The 24,445-nt window shown below is 56.1% G+C and overlaps 1 protein-coding gene across 5 annotated transcripts; it reads right to left on the bottom strand.

Moving 5' to 3' along the window:
• Nucleotides 1–829: 829 nt before the first annotated feature.
• Nucleotides 830–23,030, bottom strand: DLG4 (discs large MAGUK scaffold protein 4). 5 transcript variants are annotated; one of them, XM_032615364.1, is made up of 20 exons: nucleotides 22,603–23,027; nucleotides 14,944–15,108; nucleotides 11,680–11,733; nucleotides 11,483–11,542; nucleotides 11,155–11,279; nucleotides 10,887–11,056; nucleotides 10,649–10,785; nucleotides 10,356–10,500; nucleotides 6,437–6,732; nucleotides 6,223–6,325; nucleotides 5,977–6,091; nucleotides 4,449–4,625; nucleotides 4,128–4,164; nucleotides 4,007–4,034; nucleotides 3,827–3,874; nucleotides 3,645–3,746; nucleotides 3,158–3,330; nucleotides 2,072–2,181; nucleotides 1,234–1,325; nucleotides 830–1,059 (listed from the first exon to the last, which is right to left on the bottom strand). In XM_032615364.1, exons 1-20 carry the CDS (start codon nucleotides 22,630–22,632, stop codon nucleotides 953–955), a joined length of 2,274 nt encoding a protein of 757 aa, XP_032471255.1. In that variant the 5' UTR covers nucleotides 22,633–23,027; the 3' UTR covers nucleotides 830–952. The 5 variants fall into 5 exon arrangements, 4 of the variants coding, with proteins under 4 accessions (XP_032471255.1, XP_032471256.1, XP_032471257.1 ...); XM_032615365.1 differs by having other exon boundaries at nucleotides 11,483–11,533; XM_032615366.1 differs by having other exon boundaries at nucleotides 15,043–15,108; nucleotides 22,603–23,024.
• Nucleotides 23,031–24,445: the final 1,415 nt, after the last annotated feature.

The following is a 24,445-nucleotide window of genomic DNA, read 5'->3' as shown; positions in this document are numbered from 1 at the left end:
TTCAGGCCATTCTATCCTTTGGGGTGGGGAGTGCAGAGGGTGGGGAAGAAGGATCTGACCTTACCAGACCCATCCCTATGCTCCCACCCGGTCTCCCCCCTCACCCGGGGCCCAAATAACCAGGCCACACACCAGGTTTCAAGTATCTGTCTCTTCCTTTCACTCTCTCAAAAGAAAAAATAAATAAATTGCAGAAGGCGGCAGCATTTCCAGTCTTCCCCTGGCTCCCAGACACCCTACCCCCAACCCTGCCCCCCCACATTCCCGCTCCCTAGACCCATCCCTCCCCATTCCCCCAAAAAAATCCCAGAAAAAAAAAAAAAAAAAAAAAGCCACAGTTAGACCTTCCACTCATGCAAACCGGCAAAGAAAAAAGGTGGGGGGCATGTAGAAAGCAGGGGGCTCACAGTGGAGTCCCCCTACTTATCCCCCCAAAAACCACCTTTGAGAAGAAAAAAAATGGAAAAAAATAAATGAGAAATCAAGGGACAGGGGGAGTTATGATGGGGGCAGGGATGACCCCAGACCCTGCCTCGGGAGAGCGCGGAGGCCTGTAGCCCTGCATCCCTGCAGCGGGGTGCTCCTTGAGGTGGGCCCTGACTTCCGCAATGTGTGTGGGAGAAGATGGGGGAAGGCAGGTGGCCCCTGGTGGGTCTGTGTGTGCGTTGGGGGCGGGCAGGGGCGAGGGGTCCTAAGGAGCTAGGGCTCGGGATCAGGAGCCCAGGGCTCCCCCCCAGACCCCAGGTTCCTGGGGTTCAGGAGTCCAGTTCTGGGGTGCGGGGATACATGCAGAGGAGTGTCCCCCCTCCAATGGGCTGGATCCAGTTAGAAAGGAAATAAATAAGAAGGGGTGGGAGGGAGGCTGGAGGTGCGAAGGGCGTGGGCAATTCAGTCCAGACCAAGGGCCTGGGCGATGGAGGCGGGGCGAGTCCAGGCCAAGCCAGGGCAGGAATCAGAGTCTCTCTCGGGCTGGGACCCAGATGTAGGGGCCTGAGAGGTCCTCGATGACGCGCTTCACCTTGTGGTAGATCTCCTCAAAGCTGTCTCCCTCCACGATGGCTGGGGGTAGGGGGCGAGCAGGGAGTCAGGCCCAGAGGGGCACCTTTTTCTAATTCTCCTATCCACGTGCCGCAGGGCTGCACCCACCCAAAGGGGACACCCCTCTCTAAACCACCCACCCAGTGGGGGCCCCCTCTTTGAATCTGAACCAAAGGTGCCTTGTGTGCACCTCACCTGAGAAGCACTCTGTGAATTCCTGCTCCAGCTTGGTGGCTCTGTCGAAGGCTTTGCGGGCTTGCTCCTCTGTGATCCGCTTATTAATCTCTCTGTGGACAGTGAGAGACACACAGACCTGAGGGTGGGTCCTGCCCCACCTTTTATCTCCTTTATAGAGCTGTGAGGCCGCAACTAGTATTTTCTCATCTGGAGCACGAAACAAAAAATACAATTCCTGGGCTTCCCTGGTGGCGCAGTGGTTGAGAGTCCGCCTGCCGATGCAGGCGACACGGGTTCGTGCCCCGGTCCGGGAAGATCCCAAATGACGCGGAGCAGCTGGGCCCGTGAGCCATGGCCGCTGAGCCTGCGCGTCCGTGCTCCGCAACGGGAGAGGCCACAACAGTGAGAGGCCCGCGTACCGCAAAAAAAAAAAAAAAAAAAACAATTCCCAATATCCTCTGGGGCCACAGACGGGCCCCCTCCCCATGACCCACCCCAGCCGGGTGTGGCCACTCCAGGGACCTCTCCAGAGCCTCATCCTTCCAGCCGGCAGCCCCAGTGAAGGGATTAAGACCCTAACTCCCGACAGCCCTGAAGCTCTGGCTCGGCCTAGAAGGTGTGTACCCCCAGGGGTTGCTGGGAGTTGTAGTCCTGCCTAGCCCGGGGCAGGAGAAAAGGAAAGAGGCCTGGGAGTCCCGGTATCCTCTGGGTTCCAGCTCTAGGTGCAGATTTCCCTCAAGGGCTGCCGGAGCTGCTGTCTAGGGTTCTGAGGGGACAGTTCAACACAGAGGCCTTCAGAGGCCCAGAGCCACAGGTGTGGGCGAGCAGAGGGGAAGCCCCCCGGGACCATACTCACAGCACATTCTCCAGGGAGCGGGGGCGGATGAAGATGGCGATAGGGTGCAGGTGGGCCGCCTGCAGCCGCCGCACGGCATTGGCCGAGACATCGAGGATGCAGTGCTTCCCCTGGGGGTGGGCGGGGGGGTAGGGGGGTGGTGGAGGCAGACCACCAGGTGGCAGGAAAGGACACAGGTGCCAGGACAGGACACAGTTCATGGAAAGGTAGGGAACGGGGATTGGCCGAAAGGGAAAAGACATGGATGTCGAAAGGCACGTGGACAAAGAGAGTTGAGGCAAGAAAGGTATGGATAGACAGAATGAAAGACAGAGAAAAAGGCGAGGGGCGGACGGAGGGCAAGGGAAGGGTCAGCACAGGAGGGAGGGAGTGGGGGGAAGGAGGGAGGTGTGAGGAACCAAAAGATGGGACAGAGCAAGGCGGGGCGGGGGGGGGGGGGGGACGGGGGTTGCGAGAAGCAAAGAAAAAGGAGAAAGGAAGTAGGATAGAGGGAGGAGGGAGGGGAGGAAGTAGGATAGAGGGAGGAGGGAGGGGAGGAAGTAGGATAGAGGGAGGAGGGAGGGGAGGACGGACAGAGGACAGACAGATGGAAGGAACAAGGAGAGACAGATGGGAGGGAGGAGAGGCAGATGGAGAAAGGAGCCATGGAGGGAGAGGGCAGGGTGGGGGCAGCAGGGAGAAGGTGGGGGCAGAGGAGTGGGAGGGGAGAGGGGAGAGGGCCAAAGGGGAGCCGGCAGAAGGGAGGGACCGAGTGGGGGGAGGCCGAGCCACCAAGGGCAAGGCCGCAGTAAGAGAGGTGAAATGGGGCAAGGAGGAGGGCAGGGGAAGAGAGGGGACAGATGGCAGAGCAGAGTTTGGGGTCAGGGACCAAGGGAGGGAGGGAGGCAGGGAGAGCGGGGCACCAGAGAGCAGGCAGGCAGAGTTGCCCAAGAGGAGCAGGAGGTGGAGAAGCGGAGTGGAGACCCAGCAGGGAAGAGACAGAGAGAGAGCGCGTTAGAGAGCTAAAGGAAGGCCACGGGGCAGGGGCTGGGGGGGGGGGGGGGGGGGGGCGGGGCGCGGGCAGGAGGACGGCGCCGCGGCTCCTACCTGCTCGGCCACCTCGCGCACGGACTGGACGCTGGTTCCATACAGGTGGCTGTTGTACTGGCCGGCCTCAATGAACTTGTGCGCCTGGATGTCCTTCTCCATTTTCTCCCGGGATGACACGAAGTGGTAATCCCGGCCATCTATCTCATACTCCCGCTTGGGCCGTGTCGTATCTGCCAGGAAGTCACCCCACCACCCAAAGATCTAACCACCATCCCTCTAGCTTAAACCCTGCCTACAGCGACCACCCCCCCCAACCAGAGTGCCCAGCCAGTCCTTCAGGAAAGGAGGCAGCTGGGGAGACTTCCTCAGCAACCCCGGGTCCTCCAAGTCCCCAGCCTGGAAAGGGCACCATGGAACATGAGGGTGGCTGAGAAGCACCCTTCTCTGAGAACCCGTGTGTCCGGCTGCATCCCAATGCCCGGAAGCGGTTCTGCCTGTGTGACCGCTTGGGCCCCGCCCCCCATTCCAAGGCCCCGGCACTCACGGGGAACACAGGATCCGAACTTGTCGGGGAACTCGGAGAGGAGATCGTCATTGGCACGGTCCTTGGTGGGCCCGAGGATGATGATGGGGCGAGCGTAGTGCACTGAGGAGAGAGTGCGGGTCAGGTCGGGAGCAGAGCAGGGAGCGGGGGTGGCTGGGCCAGGTCGCACGGCCAGACCTCACCTTCCATCTGTGTCACCGTCTCGTAGCTCAGGACCGAGTCTTCTCGACCTAGTGGGAGGCAGGGCGTCGGCAAGGGGGCTCTGATGCAGGGGCCCTGGGGCCCTGTGCTGCCGCCCTGAGGACTCAAGCGAGGCTCAGGGCCCCTCTCACCTCAGGTCTTCCCAAACTGACCCTACGTACCCTGTGATCCAGAGCTGGAGCCCCAATCCTAGGAAGAAAGAGCAGGCCATGCGATCGGTCAAGAGTCCAGGCCCACGAGCCCCCCACTCTTCCACCCAAGCTCACGGCCTCCTCTACCTACCTTGGCCTTTAACCTTGACCACTCCCGTCGCTCAACCCTGTGGGATACATGGAGGGATGGTGGGGGGGCGTGTAGGGAAATGCCCATGAGGAGCCCGATGGCCTCACCCCAGGCCAGCTGAGAACCCCATCTCTCAGCAGCCCCTGGGCCCCGTGCTCCTAAATGAGGCGTTTGCCAGAAGTGCTCTCGTGAGTCATGGTGCTGCTGGGAAGGCCCAGCAGACGGATTCCCAAGGAGTCAGTAGGCAGACCCATGTCCTCCCTACTGGCTGCCCAGCCTGGGGACCTTGGGAGCGCCAGTGTCTGGGATAGGAAGGCTCACCGCCGTTTGCTGGGGATAAAGCCGATGTCATCAGTCTCGCTGTCAGAGTGGACCCGCCGCGCCTGCCACCACTCCTCGTCACTGGCGTCGATGACATGCAGCACATCCCCAAAGCGGAAGCTCAGAGCCTGGCTCAGGAAGCCACAGTCCTTGGTCTTGTCATAGTCAAACAGGGCCCTGGAGGGCAGGCGGCCTTTGGTCAGAGCCTGGTGAGGACTCCGTCCCCCAGGACCCAACCTGGAGGTTCTACCCCGGGGTCTAGAGACGAGCACAGGTGCCGTGGATTCTGAGAAACCCTAGAACTGTGTGGGGACCAAAAGCTCTACCGAAACTCATGATCACCATAACTATGAACTGTCATTCAGTCCACACTGTGTCAGGGATCGGACAGGCTATGGATTCAGTGCAATTTCTAGAGTAAGATCTAGAACAGCACCCTCCCAAGAAAGCAGTTGCAGTATGCACACACGTCACAGTCACAGGGGTAACGTGGACCCGAACTCGTAAGGGAAAGAAAAAAAGATCACTCTCTGCAAACTCTGGTTACCGGCAGCAGTATGAAACGCCTGTAAGTCATAACCCCTGAGGTCAGGACAAGGGAAGGAATGACCGCAGAGATAGCAGAGATGCTGAGCAGATCACTGGGGCTAGAAAGGAGGGAAGGGACCCCAGGATTGCCCGGCATCACCTGGGAGTCAGAACTGACCAGCCCTGGGAGCCAGCTGAAGCCTGCAGGTAGGAAAGGGCCAGACGAGGCTCCGGTTTGAGCCGGGTATCTGGGCGGATGGAGGTGCCATTCAGGGAGAGAGAACACTGGGTGGGACAGACAGCACGAGCGCACGGGAGAAAGAGGTGAGCTCACAGTTTGGGACATGTTGCGTGTGAATGCCTGTGGGACATCCCCATGGACGTGTCCAGAAAGCAGATGGCCAGAACTGCAGGTCTAGACCTCGAGGAAGAGGTCAGGCCAGAGCTGACAGCTCTGAGAGACATCTGCAGAGCGAGTGGCAGGTGAGGCCATGGGAGTGGACGGGCCCCCAAAGGGAGAGAAGGGAAAAAGCATCAGACACAGCGCCTAGGCCTGCGGAGAATGAGAAAGAGGAGCCAATGGGAGAAGGAGCCCCAAGAAGGTAGCAAAACGCCACCGGAGAGATGGGGACAGACTGGAGAGCGCGGTGGTCCACCTCCCCTAGACTGCGTTATCCCACGGGGCTGGGCAGCCTGCAGCAATACATTCCAAAAGCCGAGGGGCCCCCTGCTCTGCCAGGCACTACCCTTTGAGTTACCAGATTGTGGGACAGCTGGGGGTACCAGGGGAGGTGCCAGGGTGACCGGGGCTAGGGGCAGTAGGGATCGTAGGGACTACTTCACAATGCTAACCTGTGCGGGAATGCCAGCTGAGCGTCGCCAGCTGATTGTCGGCCGGCAGGGGTGGGGGGAAGGGGGGGCCAGCAGGGTTGAGGGGGAAAGCTGGCTGGGGGACGAGGGGCACAGGAGGACTTGGAGCCCAGCCCGGGAAGCGTCCGACCTGATGTAGAAACCCCTTTTGGGATTGCTTCGCAGGGAGGCAGTCCCTGAGCCCAGGCTGCTGTTCATGAGCTGTTCCCGAAGGTCGTGGATCTTGGCCTCGAACCGGCTGTACTCTGAGGAAGGACAAGAAGGTTCCTGAGCTCGGGCCCCATACTACCGCCACCCTCCCTCGCCCCCTGCTGAAGCCAGGAGCCGAGGAGACAGAGAGCTGAGCCCACGAGAAGGCGCGCTTCAGGCCCGATACCTTCCGGTTTATACTGAGCGATGATCGTGACTGTCTGGCCCGCGTTCTTCAGGGCAATGGCAGCCTGCTCATGGCTGGCGTTGCGGAGGTCAACACCATTGACCTAGAGAGAGCAGGAGAGGCTGAGTCACTGGAGATGCAGGCCAGGCTCCAGCCTACAGGGCTCTGCCCTCAGGGAAGGGGGTGGTCCGGGCAAAGGCTGGCCTTCCCTCACCGAGAGGATCTGGTCCCCCTTCCGCAGCTCCCCACTGAGGTCCGCAGGGCCCCCGGCCAGGATGAAGGAGATGAAGATGCCTTCACCGTCCTCGCCACCCACGATGTTGAAGCCCAGGCCCGTGGATCCCCGGTGGATCACGATCCGCCTCGGTTCTCGGGGGATGTCTTCCTCCCCGAGCAGGTCCTTGGCCACTGGGGAGTAGCGCCGAGGGGAGGTGGGGGTCATGGCTGTGGGGTAGTCAGTGCCCAGGTAGCTGCTATGACTGATCTCGTTGTCCAGGTGCTGGGAATAGGCTGGGGGAAGACGTGGGCGAAAGGATGAGATGGAAGTACATGGAAGAAGACAGCGCCCACCACCCCACCTCCTCCCTAGGGAATCAGCAGAGCCAGACTCAGGGAAAGGGGAAGTCACTGTGCCAGAGGAACAAGGCTGGGGTGGCAAAGGGGGCGTCAGGTCACAGCAATGTCAGGGGCAGGAATTCACAGGTGACGTAGCGGTTGGTGCTCCTAGGGGACAGTGGATCTTAAGGGTACGTGACCTCGGTATGGCAGGGATCACGGAGCCAAGGAGAATATTAATACCGGGCTTTGGGGTTTTTCGTTTGGTTGTAGCATCTCTCAAATCCCTTCATCTACGAAATTCCTCTCCCTTTCCCCGCCCCCCCCCCCACCCCGGCCATTCATTTGTTGAAAAAACTAGGGCATTGTCTAGCAGAATTTCCCACATTCTACTAGGGAAATTCTAATAGGTAAATCACTGCTTGCATCCCTGTCCCTGGGGTGTTAACCTGCGCCTCTGCCCTGTATTTCCTGTACACTGGTCATCCGAAACGAGACTCAAGTTCACTTTTTGGCAAGAATATTTCATAGGTGGTGCTGCGTACTTTCTGCATTATGACAGGATGCAATGTCCGGTTGCGTTTTCTTAGGTAAGACAAATCTGTAGGTTCAGGTATTGTCAACCTGATCCATACATTATAAAGCTCCCCATCAGGCTTTCACCTAAGAGTTTTAGCAGCCACTGATGATCGCTGCCTGGTCCTCACAGTTCACTGGGGACAGCAAAATAGCGCTGATATTCTATGTTTGTTTGTGTTTTTTTTTTGAGGGAGGAACATTTATTAGTGAGAATTCGTCTGTAAAAGAGAACGTTCCTGGGCTTCCCTGGTGGCGCAGTGGTTAAGAATCCGCCTGCCAATGCAGGGGACACAGGTTTGAGCCCTGGTCCGGGAACATCCCACATGCCATGGAGCAACTAAGCCTGTGCGCCACAAGTACTGAACCTGCGCTCTAAAGCCCGCGAGCCACAACTACGGAGCCTGCATGCCCCAACTACTGAAGCCCGTGTGCCTAGAGCCTGTGCTCTGCAACAAAGAGAAGCCACCACAACGAGAAGCCCGCACACCGCAAAGAGTAGCCCCCGCTCATTGCAACTAGAGAAAGCCCGCGCGCAGCAACGAAGACCCAATGCAGCCCAAAAATAAATAAATAAATAGATTTAAAAAAAGAACGTTCCCATATCAACCATTTGGTTACTCTAAGGTGCAGTTTGTACAGGAAGGGAGAATAAATGCTTGACTCTTTCCCTTTATTTGCCAGTTTTCAGAATGGATGAGTTCCCTAGCATCCTCTAAAGGTACCCAATTGTTTTGAAGTATCATTATAATCCTGTAGATTTTAACATTTCTAATGAGTTTTGGTTGAATGGCCAGTTTCAACTTCTGTGTCTTTGACACGACCCTTTCATATCTTCCTTGCTTTCTAGTATGAAAGATGTTACAAGTTCATCTTGCACATTTCTTGCTCAAGATTTGGAATTGAAAAAAAAAAAAAAAAGATTTGGAATTGGCCCTTTCTCCAAGGAGCCAAGGTTCCTTTTGGTAGGTTATGGTGTTTAGAAACAAGACCATGTGATTTTAATATGGTCTTACAGTATGGTTTCAGATTTGGACGGAGCAGTCACATCTCGTTATTCTTTTCCAAAAATTTCTTAGCTATTCTCCCAAATGTATTTTTCCAGCTGGGGGTAGGGGGGACATTAAAATTCTGATGAGGACTGCATAAAATGTAGAGATTAACTTGGAGAAGATTGAGATATTTAGCATATTATGTTTTTTGCGTCAGGAAGCACGAGTGACTCTCCAGTTCTTCAGTCTTCTTTTATGTCCTTCAGTAAAGTTTCATCATTTTCTTCATGTAAATCTTACACACTTCTTGTCAAGCTTATTTTTCTACGAATTTTATAGAGCTTTTCTCCTATGGCAAAAGGGATCTTTTTACCCATTACATTTTATGGCCACTTTCTTAACCCTACATATTATTTCTAAGTTCTTGGGTTAATTCACTTAGATTTTAATCTAGATGGACAAAAGTATAATTTACAAATAAGGATAAGTTTGTTTCTCCCCTTTCAAATGTAAGTAACATCTATTCATTCTTTTTCTCTTGCTACACTGCCTGAAGGCTCTAAAGCAGTGATTCTCAGGCAGGGGAATTTCGCCTCCCAGGGGACATTGGCAGCATCTCAAGACATTCTTGGTTGCTCTCACTGGTGGGGAGGGGAACCATTTCATCTGACAGACAGAGGCCAGGGCTGCTGTTAAACATCCTACAGGGCACAGGACAACCCCCTACCACAAAGAATGTCAACAGTCCCAACACTGAGAAACTCCGCTCTAAAGCAATGTGGAATAACAGTAGCAGGAAGAGGCATCCTTGCCTAGTTCCTAACTTAATGTACACACTGCTAGGATTTTATCATTAGAATGTGTTCATTGTTAGTTTTTGATAGCTATTCTTCAATCACGTTAAGGAAAATGCTTCTGTTCCTAGTATACTAAGTTTCCCTCCAAAAATAGGATGATGGATTGCATCAAATGCCTTTTCCATATCTATTTGAAATGAACTTACCCTTTTTCTCCCTTAACTTTTTTTTTTTTTTTTTTTTTTTTTTATTTATTTTTGGCTGTGTTGGGTCTTCGTTTCTGTGCAAGGGCTTTCTCTAGTTGTGGCAAGCGGGGGCCACTCTTCATCGCGGTGCGCGGGCCTCTCACTGTCGCGGCCTCTCTTGCTGCGGAGCACAGGCTCCAGACGCGCAGGCTCAGTAGTTGTGGCTCACGGGCCCAGTTGCTCTGTGGCATGTGGGATCTTCCCGGACCAGGGCTCGAACCCGTGTCCGCTGCATTGGCAGGCAGACTCTCAACCACTGCGCCACCAGGGAAGCCCTCCCTTAACTTTTTAATACAATAAATCATACTGAGAGGTTTCATAATATGAACCACCTTTAATTCCCTGAAACAAACCCTACTTTGTGACAATGTTATTCCCTTAATATACTGCTGCATTTGTTGTGCAACTGTGTTGTTAGATACTTTTACATCTCTGTTCAGAAGCAAAATTGGCCTATACTTTCCTTCTTCTTCCTCCTTTTTTTTTTTTTTTTTTTTTTTTTTGCCACACCTCACGGCTTGCAGGATCTTAGTTCTGCCAACCAGGGATTGAACCCGGGCCACGGCAGTGAAAGCCCAGAATCCTAACCATTAGGTCACCAGGGAACTCCCTACTTTCCTTCTTTTACATAATCTTTGTGACCATTTTCAAATGCCCTCATAAAATGAAATGTGAGACATTTTATCTTTTCTTATATTCAAAAAGAGCATAAGAATTATCTACTCCATGAGGATTTGATAAAATTAGCCATAAAACCATCTGGGCCTCGTGCCCTCTGCAGGAGGAACTATTGACAATCTTTTCTAGTTCTTTGATGGTGACCGATTTTCCATCTATTCTCCAACCACAGGAAGTGACAGAGGTTGTGGCCAGTTCAGGGGAAATATCTGAAGAGGAATGGTCACCAGGGATGTCATGGGGTGACTGAGATGGGGCATGGGCAGCTCTGGGGTTTGGAGGGCTCTCACAGGTTGTGATGTCTGGGGGAGCATAGCTGTCACTCAGGTAGGCATTGCTGGGCTTGGCCACCTTTAGGTAGACAACATCATACGTGTTCTTCAGGGCTGCCACGGCATCCTCATGCATGACGTCCTCCAGCCCCACACTGTTGACCTAGGGTCAAGGGAAGCAGAGCTCAGACAGAACCAGAAACATCCTCAAGACGGATGCACTGAGGGTGAGCCGATAAGGAAGCCTGGGCCTGCTCAGGACCAGTAGGCAAGACCTAAGTGTGGGCTAGAAAAGTGATGAGGGTCCTCACCGCCAGGATCTTGTCTCCAATCTGCAACCTCCCATCCTTGTGGGCAGCACCCCCTTCGATAATCTTGGTTACATAGATGCTATTATCTCCGGGGATGTGCTGGTTCCCTACACCTCCAGCAATGCTGAAGCCAAGACCTAGACAGAGGGGAAGGCAGAGGTGGGCGCCCAGGTACCTGGGGAGCAGGCCTTGGGGCAGCGGACAGTGGGATGGGGGTGGAGACATAACAGGTTACTACCTTTAGGCCCCTTGATGAGCTTGATCTCCATGAGCTTCTCAGCCGGGGGCTTCCGGCGCATGACGTAGAGGCGGACGATGGAGCCTGCCTCTTTGAGGGCCTCCACCGCGGCTGAGTGGGTCACCTCCCGCACATCCACTTCATTTACAAACAAGATGCTATCGTTGACCCTGAGGGCAGCAAAGTGGGCCTGAGCCAGGAGCTTCCTGCTGCCCTGGCCCTCCCTTTCAAGGGAATCAGCATCCTAACCCCTGTCTCTTCTCCCCACCTGAGACGGCCATCCTGGGCAGCAGCCCCACCAGGAATGATCTTGGTGATGAAAATGGATGGGTCGTCACCGATGTGTGGGTTATCAGTGCCACCTGCGATGCTGAAGCCCAGACCTGAGTTACCCTGGGCAGAAGGAGGGGAAGAGGGTCAGCTCCCCTCACCACCCACTCTAGACAGGGCAAGGGGGTAAGGGAGTGGGTCGGGGAGTTGTGACCAGAGCAGGAAGGGACAGGGTTAAGAGGCTGGCCACAGAGAAAAAACGGGCACAGAGAGAAGCACAGACAGGGAGCGAGGGGGGAGGACCTTGGAGGGAGGAGCCTGCTCACCCTTTCCAGTGTGATCTCCTCGTATTCCATTTCCCCCTCTGTCCCGTTCACCTGCAACTCCAGCACGGGCCAGAAACACAAGAGCAGTGAGACAGACTTCCTACCTGAGAACCTGGCCCTACCCTGGCTGCTGGGACCCAGGCCCTCCCTGTCTCCCTCCTCTCTTCTGTAATGGCCACAAAATCTAAACAACTCACATATCCCGGGGCTTCTAGGGTATCTGTGTTGACAATCACAGGGGGAGAATTGGCCTGTGAGGGGAAAAAGGAGACGAAAAGCTGCCTGAACCTTGGCTCACGAGGGAGCCGGTAACCAAGAGTCCCACCGGCCTGGCTACCTTCTCAGTCTCTTAACCCAGCCCGCTCTGCTACCCTTGACTCCCTGAAGGACCCAGCCTCAGCCCGTGTTACATACACACACACATACACATGCTGGACCCAATTCTGCCCAGCCCAGGCCCCGTGCATGTGGAAGGAGGTGTCTGAGAAGGAGGAAGGGAGAGACAGCCAGATAGGGGAGCAGCAGATGGTAAAGGGTTGGGTGGAGGGGCGCCTTGGGGGGGGGGAAAGCGTCTCACCGGATGTAACACCACAGAGTGTTGCATGCCTTATGTGCTACACACAGACACCACAGGACTTATGTCCACTGGGTCCTGCTCCTCCTTCCTGCCCCCATCCCTGTCCCTATCCGCCCACATACACCCAGATACCTTCATAACCCTCCCTCAGATTTGCCTCTCATTTTCACACACATTTGCCCTAAACCCTGGGCCCCGGGAATCCGGGGTTGCCTCAGATGCAGGCCCCACCCTCCCTCTCGCCCACCCACCATTAAATCTGCTCCTTCCTCTAGGGACCCTGTTGCCTAGCAACGGTATCTAAGCCCAGCCAAGGCCTGGGGAGACCCACCTCCTGGAGGCCCCGTCGCCAGGACAACAGGAGGGGGCGATGGGGCGTGGCCTAAGGGCAACAAGATTCCCAAAGGCAGAAGGGATCCTCTAGCCCCGCCTTTCCTGACCTGGGCCCCGCCCCCCTGCCCCCCACCGCCGCGTTAGCCCGGCAGAAATAAGTCCAGGCTGAGGAGGATTGAGGGCGCAGCGCACCCTGAATAACTTCCTTTCCTCCCTCCCGTACGCCCCTCACCCTATGCAGTGCAAAGAACATCAGGAAAGGGGAGTGGTGAAAGACATCCGGGTCCTATCCTCTCATCTATTCTCCGCCCGCCCACCACTTCATCCGGGAAAGGGTTAAAGTGGGGTGTGCCCAGGTCCCTGACGTCAGTCGCCTCGACGCAGCAGGGTCTCTAGATTCCAGGGCGGAGCCCGCTTTAGGCCGGTCCTAGGGGCTTCCCCAATTGCCTGGGCAACCGAAGCCACGTTTCCATGGCAATGGGGGAAGGCGGCCAAAAGCCTCCTTCCGGGGTCCCCAACCTATCTCCTCCTTAAACAAGTATTTATTTGGAGCCTACCAAGCGCGAGGCACTCATCACGGATTCCCCAGACTCCTCGCTCTCTCCTTCCAAAGGGGTCCCTCCTCTCTCCTACTGCTATTTGTCCATACTACACATTTTCAAGCTCTATAGTTGATTTCATATCCATAAATCTATTAACACCATCCTCCGACCCTTCAAATCTCAGCAGATGCTAACTGTCCAACCAATAGCCACTGACTGCCCAACTCTCATCTGCGCGTCCATCCTCTATCCCACAGCCTATCCTCAACCGCCATCCCCATCCTTCTCCTAGAATTTCCTTTCCCAGGCCCCATCTTGTATCCGCAACTACCTTCATCTGTGTCCCCTCCCTCTCTCTACCCCACCCGATAACCTCCATCTACATCTCTGCCCCACCCTTCAATTCGCGTCTTCCATTCTCCATCCGCTTCCCTGTCCACTTCCCTGTCCGCATCCTCCCATCTGGGCCCATCCCTTATCAGTCTCCTGCTCTTATCCTCCACCTTAATTTCTGATTCCCCAGAGAGATCAGCACCACCCTCCCTTAGTTCATCCTCAAACCCTCAAGATTCTATGACCAAATCACAATCCTTAATTCTCAACCCATTCCCCCTCTCCTCTGAAAATTGAGGCTTCTCCTTGTCCCCCAGCTCAGGCCTTGTCGTGGGACCTCCCTCCCACACTCATGGCCTCCAGCACTCTCTCCTTCCACTTCCCTCTGCTTCCTGGGCTCAGATTCCAAATCTCCCTAGTTCTGTACTAACTACCACCTTCTCTCCTCTTCTCCTTCCCCAGGGACTTAATGGCCCCATCTTGGGGGGAAAAAAGCATCTCTAGTCTTCTTCACTCCTTGCAGCCCCCAGAGTTGCACAGGAATCCTCTGCACCATCTCCTCATCTCCAGAGCCTTCCTTTCCTTCCTCTCAATCAGCTCGACCCTGCTGCCCTGATTTCACAGTCTCATCCTTGTCTGTCTCCTGGCCCAGGACCTCTTACCCTTCTGTTGCCTCTCCACTTTGCTACCTGCCTGAGAACAGTCTTTTTCTCCCTCTCCAATTCCTCTCCTACCACATCCTTCTCACCCCAGAACCTACTGCTGCCCCCTCTCTGCCTCCTCATCTCTAGGCTCAGAAACCTCCTCACCATCTTCTTGGTGAAATGTCAACAACTCCCCCTTCCAGGGCATCCCACAAGATCCTAGAATCTCACCCCTGACCCCACAGTGTTCCCCTGAATCTCCCTGCTAGCCTGGTACACTCCATCCTCCCCAGCCTGTGCCCCCAGAAGAGGAGATTGAGGGGGAAGAAGTTGGGAGCCGGCTACCGAGGCAGAAGGCTGATCAGGCCGCAGAGGGCCTGAGCTGGGGATCAGGGAGAGGGAGAAAGAGAGTGCGTGGGAGGAAGAGAGAGACAGCATCTAGAACCAGCCAGCCAGCCAACAGGGAGGGAAAGGCAGCGAGGGGGGTGGCGCACAGGAGAGGTGCAAAGGCCGGGGCAGGGGATGGAGGCAGAAAGGCCCGGGCGACTAGTCTCAGGCCAGACAGATGGAAAGGGCTGGAGAGCCAGGCCCAGAGGCCGGAAGTGGGGGGGAGGAGGCAGCGAAGGGACAAGAGCAAATGAGGGCAGCGCTCTGGCCGCAGAAAATGGAAATGGAGATGGAGGGTGTGAAGGAATGAAGAGGGCTGGGGCGCGAGAGCATCCTGGGGGATGCACACATCTCAACACACGTGCGCACAGACACGCAGACACACACACACGCACACACACACACTCCTGGCTGTAAGCCCTACACCCACTCCCAATTGCCTGGCCTCTCTTTCTCCTCTTTGGTAATCAGGTGTTTCCAACGCCCCAAATGCCCCCTCCCTCCCCCGGCCCCAGGAGCCCAAGCCCAGCTCCCCAGCCCCAGCCTCCCCCCACCTACGGCTCACGCCCTACCGGGCCTTGGGGGATGTTGTAGTTCCGAGGCTCCGAGGGCCGCACTGGGGAGGGGGCCGCCTGAGTCTCCTACCTTGAGGGGGGAGAAGTGGGCGTGGCCCACGACCCCTTGGACGGCCTCGAGGTGGGACAAGTTCCTCTCCGCCACGTGCACCAGCTCGGGGGCGTTTACCTGGTTGGGGAGGTGGGCCGGGCTGTGCTCCAGGGGGGGCGTGTCTTCATCTTGGTAGCGGTATTTCTGGGGACGGGGACGGAGGCGTCACAGGGGCCGGCCCAGCGCCTCGGGCTCCAGGCTGCCCGCCCCGGCGCGCCTCCTCTTCCCCCCACCTCGGCCCCCCCCCCCCCCCCCCCCCCCCCCCCCCCCGGCAGTGCAGTGCGGAAGGCCCTGGGGCCTGGCCAGCTCCTCCCCCTCCCTGTCCTCCAGCCCATTGGCTCCCCTCTCTCCACCTCCCCACATCCCCCTCTCCCGCCAGGGCCTCGGCACCTCTCCTCTCTTCCCAAAGCCCTGCCCCATCCCCCAACTCCTTCAACTCCCAGCCTAGGACCCCCGCCTTCTACCCAGCACACTCCCTCCTCTGGCTTCCGTTTCCTCACCCCTCTCCCAGAGCTCCAGCCCCTCTGACACGTGCACCCCCGTTCTCTACATCCATCCCCAGCGTCCTTGCTTTCCTCATCAGCTTCCCCCCATTTCTTCTTTACCTCAATCCCACTGCCTCCTTCCAGTTGCTTCTCCCACTCTGTACCCCACCCCACCCTCCTTGCCTCAGTCTCCCCACTGCAGCCTCTACCCCTGGAGTGAGTGGCTCTCCAGCACCTTGCAGGCCCCAGGCAGGGACCACAGTCAAGCCCTTCGACTAGCCGGTACTTGGCGTCAGCCCCCCTGGCAGGACACAGCTAAACCCGGCCAGCTGGCCTCGCTGGTTCCCAGGTCATCGGCAAAGGGGCCCCAGGAGTCTACCCCGCCTCTACAAACGCCTACAGCCCAGGCAGCTAATCGGATATACTAGAAGGAGAAGGGGGAGAAAGGGGGAGGAACAGAGACAGTAGGGCTCAGAAAGGGGGCAGGAATGGGCGTCAGCTTCCAGGTTTGCTGACTGCGGGAGCGGGTAGAGCCTCAGAATGAATTCCTGGTCTCCCTCCGGCCTCTTGGAGTGAGAGACCCAACCTGACCCCTGACTCCCTTCCTAACTAACCACGTGCCATCTCAAGGGCCTCCCATACTACCTTAATAGGGACATCAGTAAATGAGATTAACTGGGGACCAGAGAGAGGAAAAGGGCAGCTGGAGATAGTGAAGAGCAGTGCCCCTGCCTGGGTCCTCCCACATCTGCCTCTGCTCTCACAGAAGCAAATCCTCCCCAAAACCAGGCTCCATGGCGGAGGGGGAGGCTGCCATATGCAGGGCTCCCTCAGAGACTGGAGAAGACAGAATACACTCCCCAGTACACGTGGGTGAAAAGAGAAGGCAAGATTTCCCTCTCAAAAAAAGTATCTGAGAAACTGAGAGGACCCCAACATTTGGGGACCAACAGTTACAAGGTCAAACTGGAGGAAACTTATCAAGGTCAATGCCTGATGCTACAGTATGACTGAAAATTCTGAGGATGAGGAACCAAGGCTGAGGATGTAATCCAACTTTGGCCGTGGTTAAGGATGAAGTGAGAATAGGAAGAAGAAGATGGTACATGGAGATTCTCAAACCCAGGACACACCTTGATACATTTGAAGAGCCTTAAAGAAGGAAAACATGGGGCTCATCAAGGTACACTCTGTTTTCTGGCCTTGGAGAGAGACTTGACTTGGAGACAGTCTCGGAGAGAGAATCCCAAGCTCCCTCCAGGTTTCCATATCATGAACACCAAAAGTGGAGAAGGGAAGCTAGGGGAAGTATAAGCTAAATAATCCTCCTCAAAGCTGGGCCCTCCTGGATAACAGAATTCGATGGAATGAAAGAGGTTGTCATTCCACACCCTGAAAAGGTGGTCTTCAGCCTGGACAGTGCGAGATCTGAGGGACAGAGCCCCAGAACTGGAGGGGCCAGGGAGAAAGGGAGGAGGCAGCTGTACCCCCACTTCACAAGGCCCCCAATTCCCTGCATGATACATGAGGCAGGGCCAAGGGTTGCAGCTTCAAGTTTTGGAGTCAGGGGAAGGGTTTGAGCCCAATGCCCCTCCATCTTTATTTACCCCACCTCACACAGAAGATTCCTGAATCTCGATGAAGAACTATCAGGGTGCACATAACGAAAATGGAAGTTTGCAAAGGGACATTTCATTGTTTATTCTAGATAGGAGATGAAAGTAAATTTGTAGCACAGTGAGACTGCAGACACCTCTCCCTGCCTCATCCCCATGGGGGGTGGGGGTGTCTAGGACTGAGGAAAAGGCTTCTCCTGATTGGGAGACAAGGTGAGAGAGATAGGGAACAAGGAAAGGGTACCAAAGTTCCCAGAATGTGGCTGGAGGAGGTTAGGGCCTGTGCTCAGTCCCTGGTCATTTTCTAAGTAAATGTAGTAAGGAAAAACCTCTGGAGAGGTGGGGCTGGGAGAGAGTCATTCAGAAACTGCAAACTGGTAGGTGGGGGTTGGGGTCAGCACCTCTCATCCCAGATGACAGGACAACTAAAGCAGGACAGGCAAGAAAGGAGGATCCCCTCTTTTACCCTACAGGGACTCAGGGCCGCCGCGGGGCGACAGCTCCAGTGCTATTGGGATCAAGTCTGAACCCCCAATATATTAAGGCATAGGATAAATCAAAAGGCTGGGGGGTGCTGTTATTCTTTCCCCCTTGGCTCCCTCCTCACCGGAGCCCCAGTTACAAGAATGACCTGGAACCCAGCCTTGTACCCCCAGAATAGAGGGGTGTGAGTGAAAGTGGATGATCATAGGAGGGGCGACCCACTGTGCCTGTCCGCGAGACACTGCAACCCAGAGACCCCGCCAAGCAGAAGGAAGAGCGACAGCACTTGAAGCTTGCACCCTGAGATTTGGGGGGTCCGGGAAGAGGGGAGCGGGGCCGGAGCCCGTACCGCGGCACGTACCACGCAGAGACACATGGAGGCGAATCTGTTCCGAGCCGACATGGAGAAGGGGAGGGGGACTGAGGGGAAGGGGTGGGTGGGAGAGCAAGGGTCCCAGGGTTGGGGGAGGGGGAGGGGCAGAGGGGCGGGGGCTGCGGCGGCCGCGGCAACTGGAGGCTGCAGCCTGGGGGGGGGGGGTGAAACGGCGCCTGCGCAGTGCGGGAGAGCGTCACGATGGGAGAGAAGGGGTGAGGGGAGACCCTCTTAGCCATCAACTTCCCTGGTTCCAGCTGTTTCTCTGTGCACTTCACCTTCCACAGTATATTCCTATTCCTTTACAAATAGACTCACTCCTAAAATTTACCAATTTATCGCTCTGGTTCTCTGGGACACCTTATTCTATCTAATCTCCCACCCCTAAAATCACCAGGCCCTAACTATTACAAAACCTCACTGGACTCTCAGGGTGCAGGGAAGGAAGCAGCTCTTCTCCCTCACTTCAGAAGGACCCCCAAGGGATCTAAACTGCCTCCCACAATCCCCTCCCCCCAACCTCCCCAAAGATTGTTAATGTAGACAACATCCCCACAGATGCCAAGACACCTCCTATTCTAACCAGCGGGAAAGCCCCACATGATAGCCAGACAACACTTTCCAAGAGTTGAAGAACCACAGATCCTGTTGTGCCCTCAAATTAATCTACCCTTTAAATCATCCCTATTAAAATTATATCTATTCCCCCAATCCACTGACAGAGACCTTGAAATTAGTGCAACTATTACCCTTGCTCTAATGTAAACACCCAAATGAGCAGTCCTCAAATTTGTTTGGGGTCCCCGTCCAAATCCTTGAACCTAATGAGATACTCATGAGTTTCTAATATACCGTTCCCCAATACCACCAAATCCCATTTCAGGGGATATGTAATGTAATTTAAAGCTGACCTTCTAAATTCAGTTGAAACCTCTTCAATTTATTACCAAACCTTTAAATTAAGAGATGTTTCCCTATTCCTTTTCTTTCGCCCTTAAATGCATACATTACTCCCTTTTCTGGCTGCCCTCCCCTACATCTCAACATTCCCCCCACCATGATTCTGAATTTTAACTTTGTTGGAAGATTACTCCCAAATATATCTATCTCCCCCACACCCAAGTCTCAAAAAATTTTTACCAAAATAAGATCTGGCCTGCAACTTGCAGTGACCCACAAATCTCCCATAACACCCCAAAATGACTGCCTCAGATGTCTTGCATTTTGTCCCAAACTGAACCTGAAAGCATCTCTTCCAAATATTCTCCCATTGAACGCCCACCTTTCCAACTCTTAAAGCCCAGTGAGCAGTCCCCTAAAATCTGCTTCTCTTGGCTTTTCTAAAATGCCTACATACGGTAGAGAGGACGGACTTCCCTAGAACCTGACCCATGCCCCCTCTCTCCCCGTTGGTTGGAATCTGTTAGATGCGCCCCCGAGATGACCCCCAAGGTCCTAGTTTCATATCTGGATAGAATGCTTGGATCCGGGAGCCAGTGCGAAAAGGGCTGAACTCGAAATTCCTTCTAGAAAAGAAAATGCACAAGCCCTAGTTCTCCACCAGTGGGCGCTGTGGCCCATTAAGACCCTCCCCCATCCCCCATTTCCTTTTTCCCTCCATTTTCCGTTTCCCCGTTGCCTGGCAACGCAGCAATCCAGGACTTTGCTGTCGCCTAGCAACCGTCTCCCTGGAACATAGAGCTGAGGTAGGAGGTTTTGCTCTGATGGAATCCGAACAGGTCTCCATCTTAGGAAAACTGAGACGTCAGATCGCCCAACCCCCGGATTCTCCTTTCCAAAGACCCCCGCGCCCCGCAGTTTCTTAGACAACAAGCCCCTCAAACCCTGTCTCCTTTCGGCACATGGGACCACGTCACGCCCCTGCCGGGTCAGCCCCGCCCTCATTTCGGGCCGGTTACCCAGCCTAAGGCCCCGCCCCTTTCGTTGCCCGCCACCCTTGGTAGAGTAAGCCAGACCCCGCCCACCTGCCTCCAGGAGACCGCGCCTCCGTCCACTTCCCGCCCATTCGCTCCCCCGGCCTCGCCCACACTGCCCCTCCGCCACGCCCCAGTCGGCCAATGAATGAGGCCGTTGGCCACACTGCCCCGCCCCCGGCATCTTAGCTTTGCCCAATAAGGACCACCCGGAGGGTTTAACCGCTTCGCCTCCGGGACTCTGGCCAAATACCCCCGGTCTTTCCCCACTTTCCCCCCCTCCCCCACTTGTTCTGCTCCGCCCCCCGCCCCCCTCGCCCGGCCCTCAAGTCCGCCACGCAACTTCAGTCGTCGCCGGTTACCATGGCAACGGCGGCAGCAGCGCGGGGAGAAGGGGGAGGGACGGGGGCGGAGTGGGAGAAAGAGATGCTCAGAGACAAGAGACACAGGCAGAGAGCTAGGCACAGAGTAAGACTAAGTGACAGCTATAAAGGCAGAGTTAGCACAAAGCACAGGACCTGGCACATTGTAGGTATTCAATAAATGATCCTTAAATTACTGCGGCAGAAGTCTAAATATAGGCAATGAAAGATGGAGGACTCAGACGGAGCTGGGAAGCTCAACGACCGCAAAGCATGAGCACCGTCTACCCCACCCAGCATTTTGGGGGGGGACAAGTGCCATGTGCCCCCTGCTGGCTCCTCCGAAGCTAACCCTCCGCTGCCCTGGATAGAGATGAACCACAACTCCCAACAGCCCCACGGGCAGCAACTCGCCAACACCGACGGATCTTGCGCCTCAAGGCCTTATGGGACTTCGAGTCCCCGCCATCCCGAGACTGACAAGTTTTCCGGCCAAGGAACGTGGCAAGCCTGGGTCTCCACACCTCTGTAAAACCACAAAATGCATGATCCTCTCTGCGCAAGACTCCTTCCTTCGGGGATGCTCAACCCTGGGCTCCATCGAAGAAGCAGGATTCTTGAAGGGAAATGAATAAACCCATCCTCCCAGAATAGCTGCCACTGCAGGCAAACCCCTCACCCTTGCTCGTGTATGTGTGTTCACATGTTGGAAGCAGAGCCCACACATTCCAACTGGCTTTCTGTGTACACCTGCACATAAGGGACCATAGCCAGGGAGCCTAAGGCTAAGAGGCAGGCTAAGGGCAGGAGACAGGAGGAACTGAGAATCAGACAGACATTAAAGGAGAGCAGGCCAGAGAAACTGAGGCACAAAAATCCACTGAAACTACAGGGATGGGAGGAAGAAGCAGTACGGGAGAAAGCCCAAAGCCCACAAAATGGGGGATAAGCAAGTAGCCCTGGAGAGGCGGTGGGGGCTTGGACTTAAAGGTCCCCAGCCCCCAGTCTCCTCAATCCATGCTCACACATGCATGACGCATGTGTAGATGCATGTGTATATACATATATGAGTTTGTGGCAAAGAACATGTGTGTCCTCAGCTCCCTCCCCTGAGAATCTGCAGTTCCCACTAAATATAACCCCCTCCCCAGCCTGTGACTCACCCAGACCCCGCCTCCCGGCCCCCACTTCCTGTCCCACCCCCCAACCCCCAGCTGCCTGCCACCCGCCCAAGCCTCCCTCCACACACCAGGCATCCAGTTTTCCAGTCCCAGAGTCTTACAGCCAAGAACTAGGTATTCTGCATCCCACCAGAAGCTTGCTAGTGCTCCCCATCCAAGACCTCCTGCACTTGCCAGGCTCCAGCCACAGGGACACCCTTGTACAGATCTTCACTGCTGCCAGCCCGGCCTTTCCCCTACACCTTCTCACCCCAGTAACCTTAGATCCAGGTGTCTTCCCCCACCTTGATCCCAAGTGTCAGGGGTAACAGGAATATTCCCCTCCATCTGCTCTTCTCCCTCCTTCTCAACCAGGGGTAGATTCGGTGTGGGAGGAAACAGGGATGTTGGGCACCTTCCCGGGCCACCCCCAAATTTTGCACCATGCACCTGGTGCCCCTCCTCAAATCCCCTCTCCCCAAACCTCTCATCCTCCTCCTCAGGAGCTGGCAACCTCAGCTGCTGCAACCTTCTACCTCCCAAGGGAATACCCCAAATCCTAGCCTCACCTGGTCCATTCCCTCAGGTGATCCTATGTCAGGCCCCAGCTCTCTGACAACTCCCAAGTATCCCCATTCCACATGACCGAACCCTAAATTGACAGTTCCCTCAAATTGAGAGCGCCCCCAAATGTATCAGCCATGAGACGCTTCTTTTATAGCCTGAAGGCCCACCCCTTCCCTGCCAGCTGACACCCCCAGACCAGTCAGGTACTCACAACCAGTAACCTTCTACCCTCAAGCCAGGAGCCCTGTGAAATTGGGCAAGGCACCTGGAAGCCAGCTTGTCCTCCAAGAGGGAAGAGGTTCCCCCCGCCATGCAGTCCACCTTCTAACATACAGCAAGCAGGACTCCCATGTGAGCCAGGCTTCTCCTTAAATAAGTCTCCCTCAAACATCATTGGTGAACCTCAAAATCCACCAGATCCCCCAAGTCACAGAATACCCCCAATTTTCCATTTCCCTCAAAGGGCTCACTCCAGGGGGCACCTGTGGCCAAACCCAGCATTTTCTCAGATGTGAACCCCCAAACTAAATTATGACCCCCGCAGATACATCTTCTGATGCTCTCACCCCAGGGCCCCCAGCCGCGGATTAGGCCTGACTAACCCCTCCCCACGAACTCATACCCTCCCCCCAGTTTATAGGTCCCCCCTCATGCTTACCTTGGTTGTCACTATACAGAGACAGTCCATGTTGGGGGGCCTGGCCGCGGCGGCGGGTAAGGGGCTCTGACTTCATCGGAGTTTCGTTCCTCCCCTCCGTGGGTTCTCACCCCTCCCCCCTCCGCACCCCACTTTTGCAGGGGGGGCCAGGATGGGGGGAGGGGTGAGAGGGGAAAGAGGGGGTTGGAGAAGGGAAGGGGAGGGGAGCGTGGGAGGGAGGGGAAGGGGGCCCTAAAAAGGGGTCCCCAATGGAGGGGAGGGGGCTTAGGGAGCACACCCCGATTCTCAGGAGGGGCGGGGGCACCGGGGGCTGGCAGCCCCGGAGTTCGGGGGCTGGGGCATGAGCTGAGGTGGGGGAGGGGAACTGGATTTCGGGGAGCCCCGGGGTAAGGGGGGGTCTTGCCTAACGGCCAGGGGCTAGGGGCCGTGGCGGGGGAGTGGGGTGGGGGGGGTCGGAGGCGGCAGCGGCCGAGGGAGCCGTGGAGCCGAGGAGGGAAGGGGAGAGAGGAGGAGAGAGGAAGCAGGGGGAGGGAGGGAGGGAGGGAGCGAGGAGCGAGAAGTGGGGGGGGGTGCCTTGGCAGAGTTAACTGCTTCCGCGCTGGCAGGAACCCGGATAATGGGAAAGGAGAAGGAAGCAGGAGCCCAGAGGCCCTGAGGCAAACATGGAGTCTCGGCCAGCCACCAGCGATGACAGCAGAGGCAGTGAGGAGGGAGTTCATTTCTCAGACGAGGAGGCACACACAGATGGGCTGGGAGCACCCGGGGTTGTTGAGATACTGGAGAAAGGCCATGGTAGGGGGTAGGGAGTGAGGGAGGGGCTGGCAGGAGGGAATCCCTGGGGGCCTAGTGCTCCCTCAGGATTCACAGGAGGAAGCCTGAAAAGTGACTGCGTCCTAGACTCTTTAGTGCCTGAAACTGGGGCAGGTAAAGAAGAGTGGGAAGCAAGAGGGCGAAGGGGCTACAGGACGGGAAAGAGTGCATTCTCCTTGCCCCTGACTCAGGATGTTGTCCCCAGGGCCCCCAAGTCTCAGGTTCATATTCGCAGTACTTTGGTCCCCCTCCAGCCCTGCCTGCTCCCTCGGGAAGTCAGGCCCTCACCCTCACCCCTTTACCTGACTCTCTGAGATGGAAGCCTCGTAATAGTCCAGGATGTCTGTCACAGGAACAGAGCTGAGTTAGCTCTCCCCCCACCCCCCCACCCCATCCCCCTGCCTCCCTGGCTGCCCCTGCCATCACCTCTCCGCCACCTGCCTGGTAAGGACAGAGGAACTCCTTTAGCCAAGGCTGGTGGACTGGATGCTGACGGATGACCCCTGCCCGGGGCTCCTGTTTGTACCAAATGATCTCCAGGCTCCGAACCAGCCCCCAAGTTCAGTAATTGCCCTCACAGGCACAGGCCAGCCCTTTCCTCCACCGCCCCCCAGAAAACTGGGGCGACTCACCCAGCAAGGCCTGGAAGAGGTCACTGTGCAGCACCGTGAGGAGAGGGGGTGCCCATCGCAATAGTGGGGGGGCCAGGAGCCAGAGGGCTGACCTGGGAGCTGGTGAAATGCAAGTGAGGGGGGATTGGGACAAGGACGAGATTGAGGGACCAACACACTCACCTCCTCTTCCCCAGCCTTTGCCCTCTCACCCGACTCTCTGGAAAGGTCCAGGGAGAAGGATCCCTGGGTCCCAGCCCCCCACCAGCCCCCAGGCCTCTCCTTCACAAGGACTCCTGTTTTTCACCTCTTGGTCCTGGTCCCTCAGACATCTCTCTCTTCTCTCACTTTAATCTCTCTAATCCACCGGATCAGAGCTGAGCTGTCTTCTCCCCACCCAGCCTGAGCTGTCAGGTAAAGTT

Source organism: Phocoena sinus, chromosome 20 (genome assembly GCF_008692025.1).
Source record: "Phocoena sinus isolate mPhoSin1 chromosome 20, mPhoSin1.pri, whole genome shotgun sequence".
NCBI lineage: Eukaryota > Metazoa > Chordata > Mammalia > Artiodactyla > Phocoenidae > Phocoena > Phocoena sinus.
This window is presented reverse-complemented; position numbering and strand designations above follow the sequence as displayed.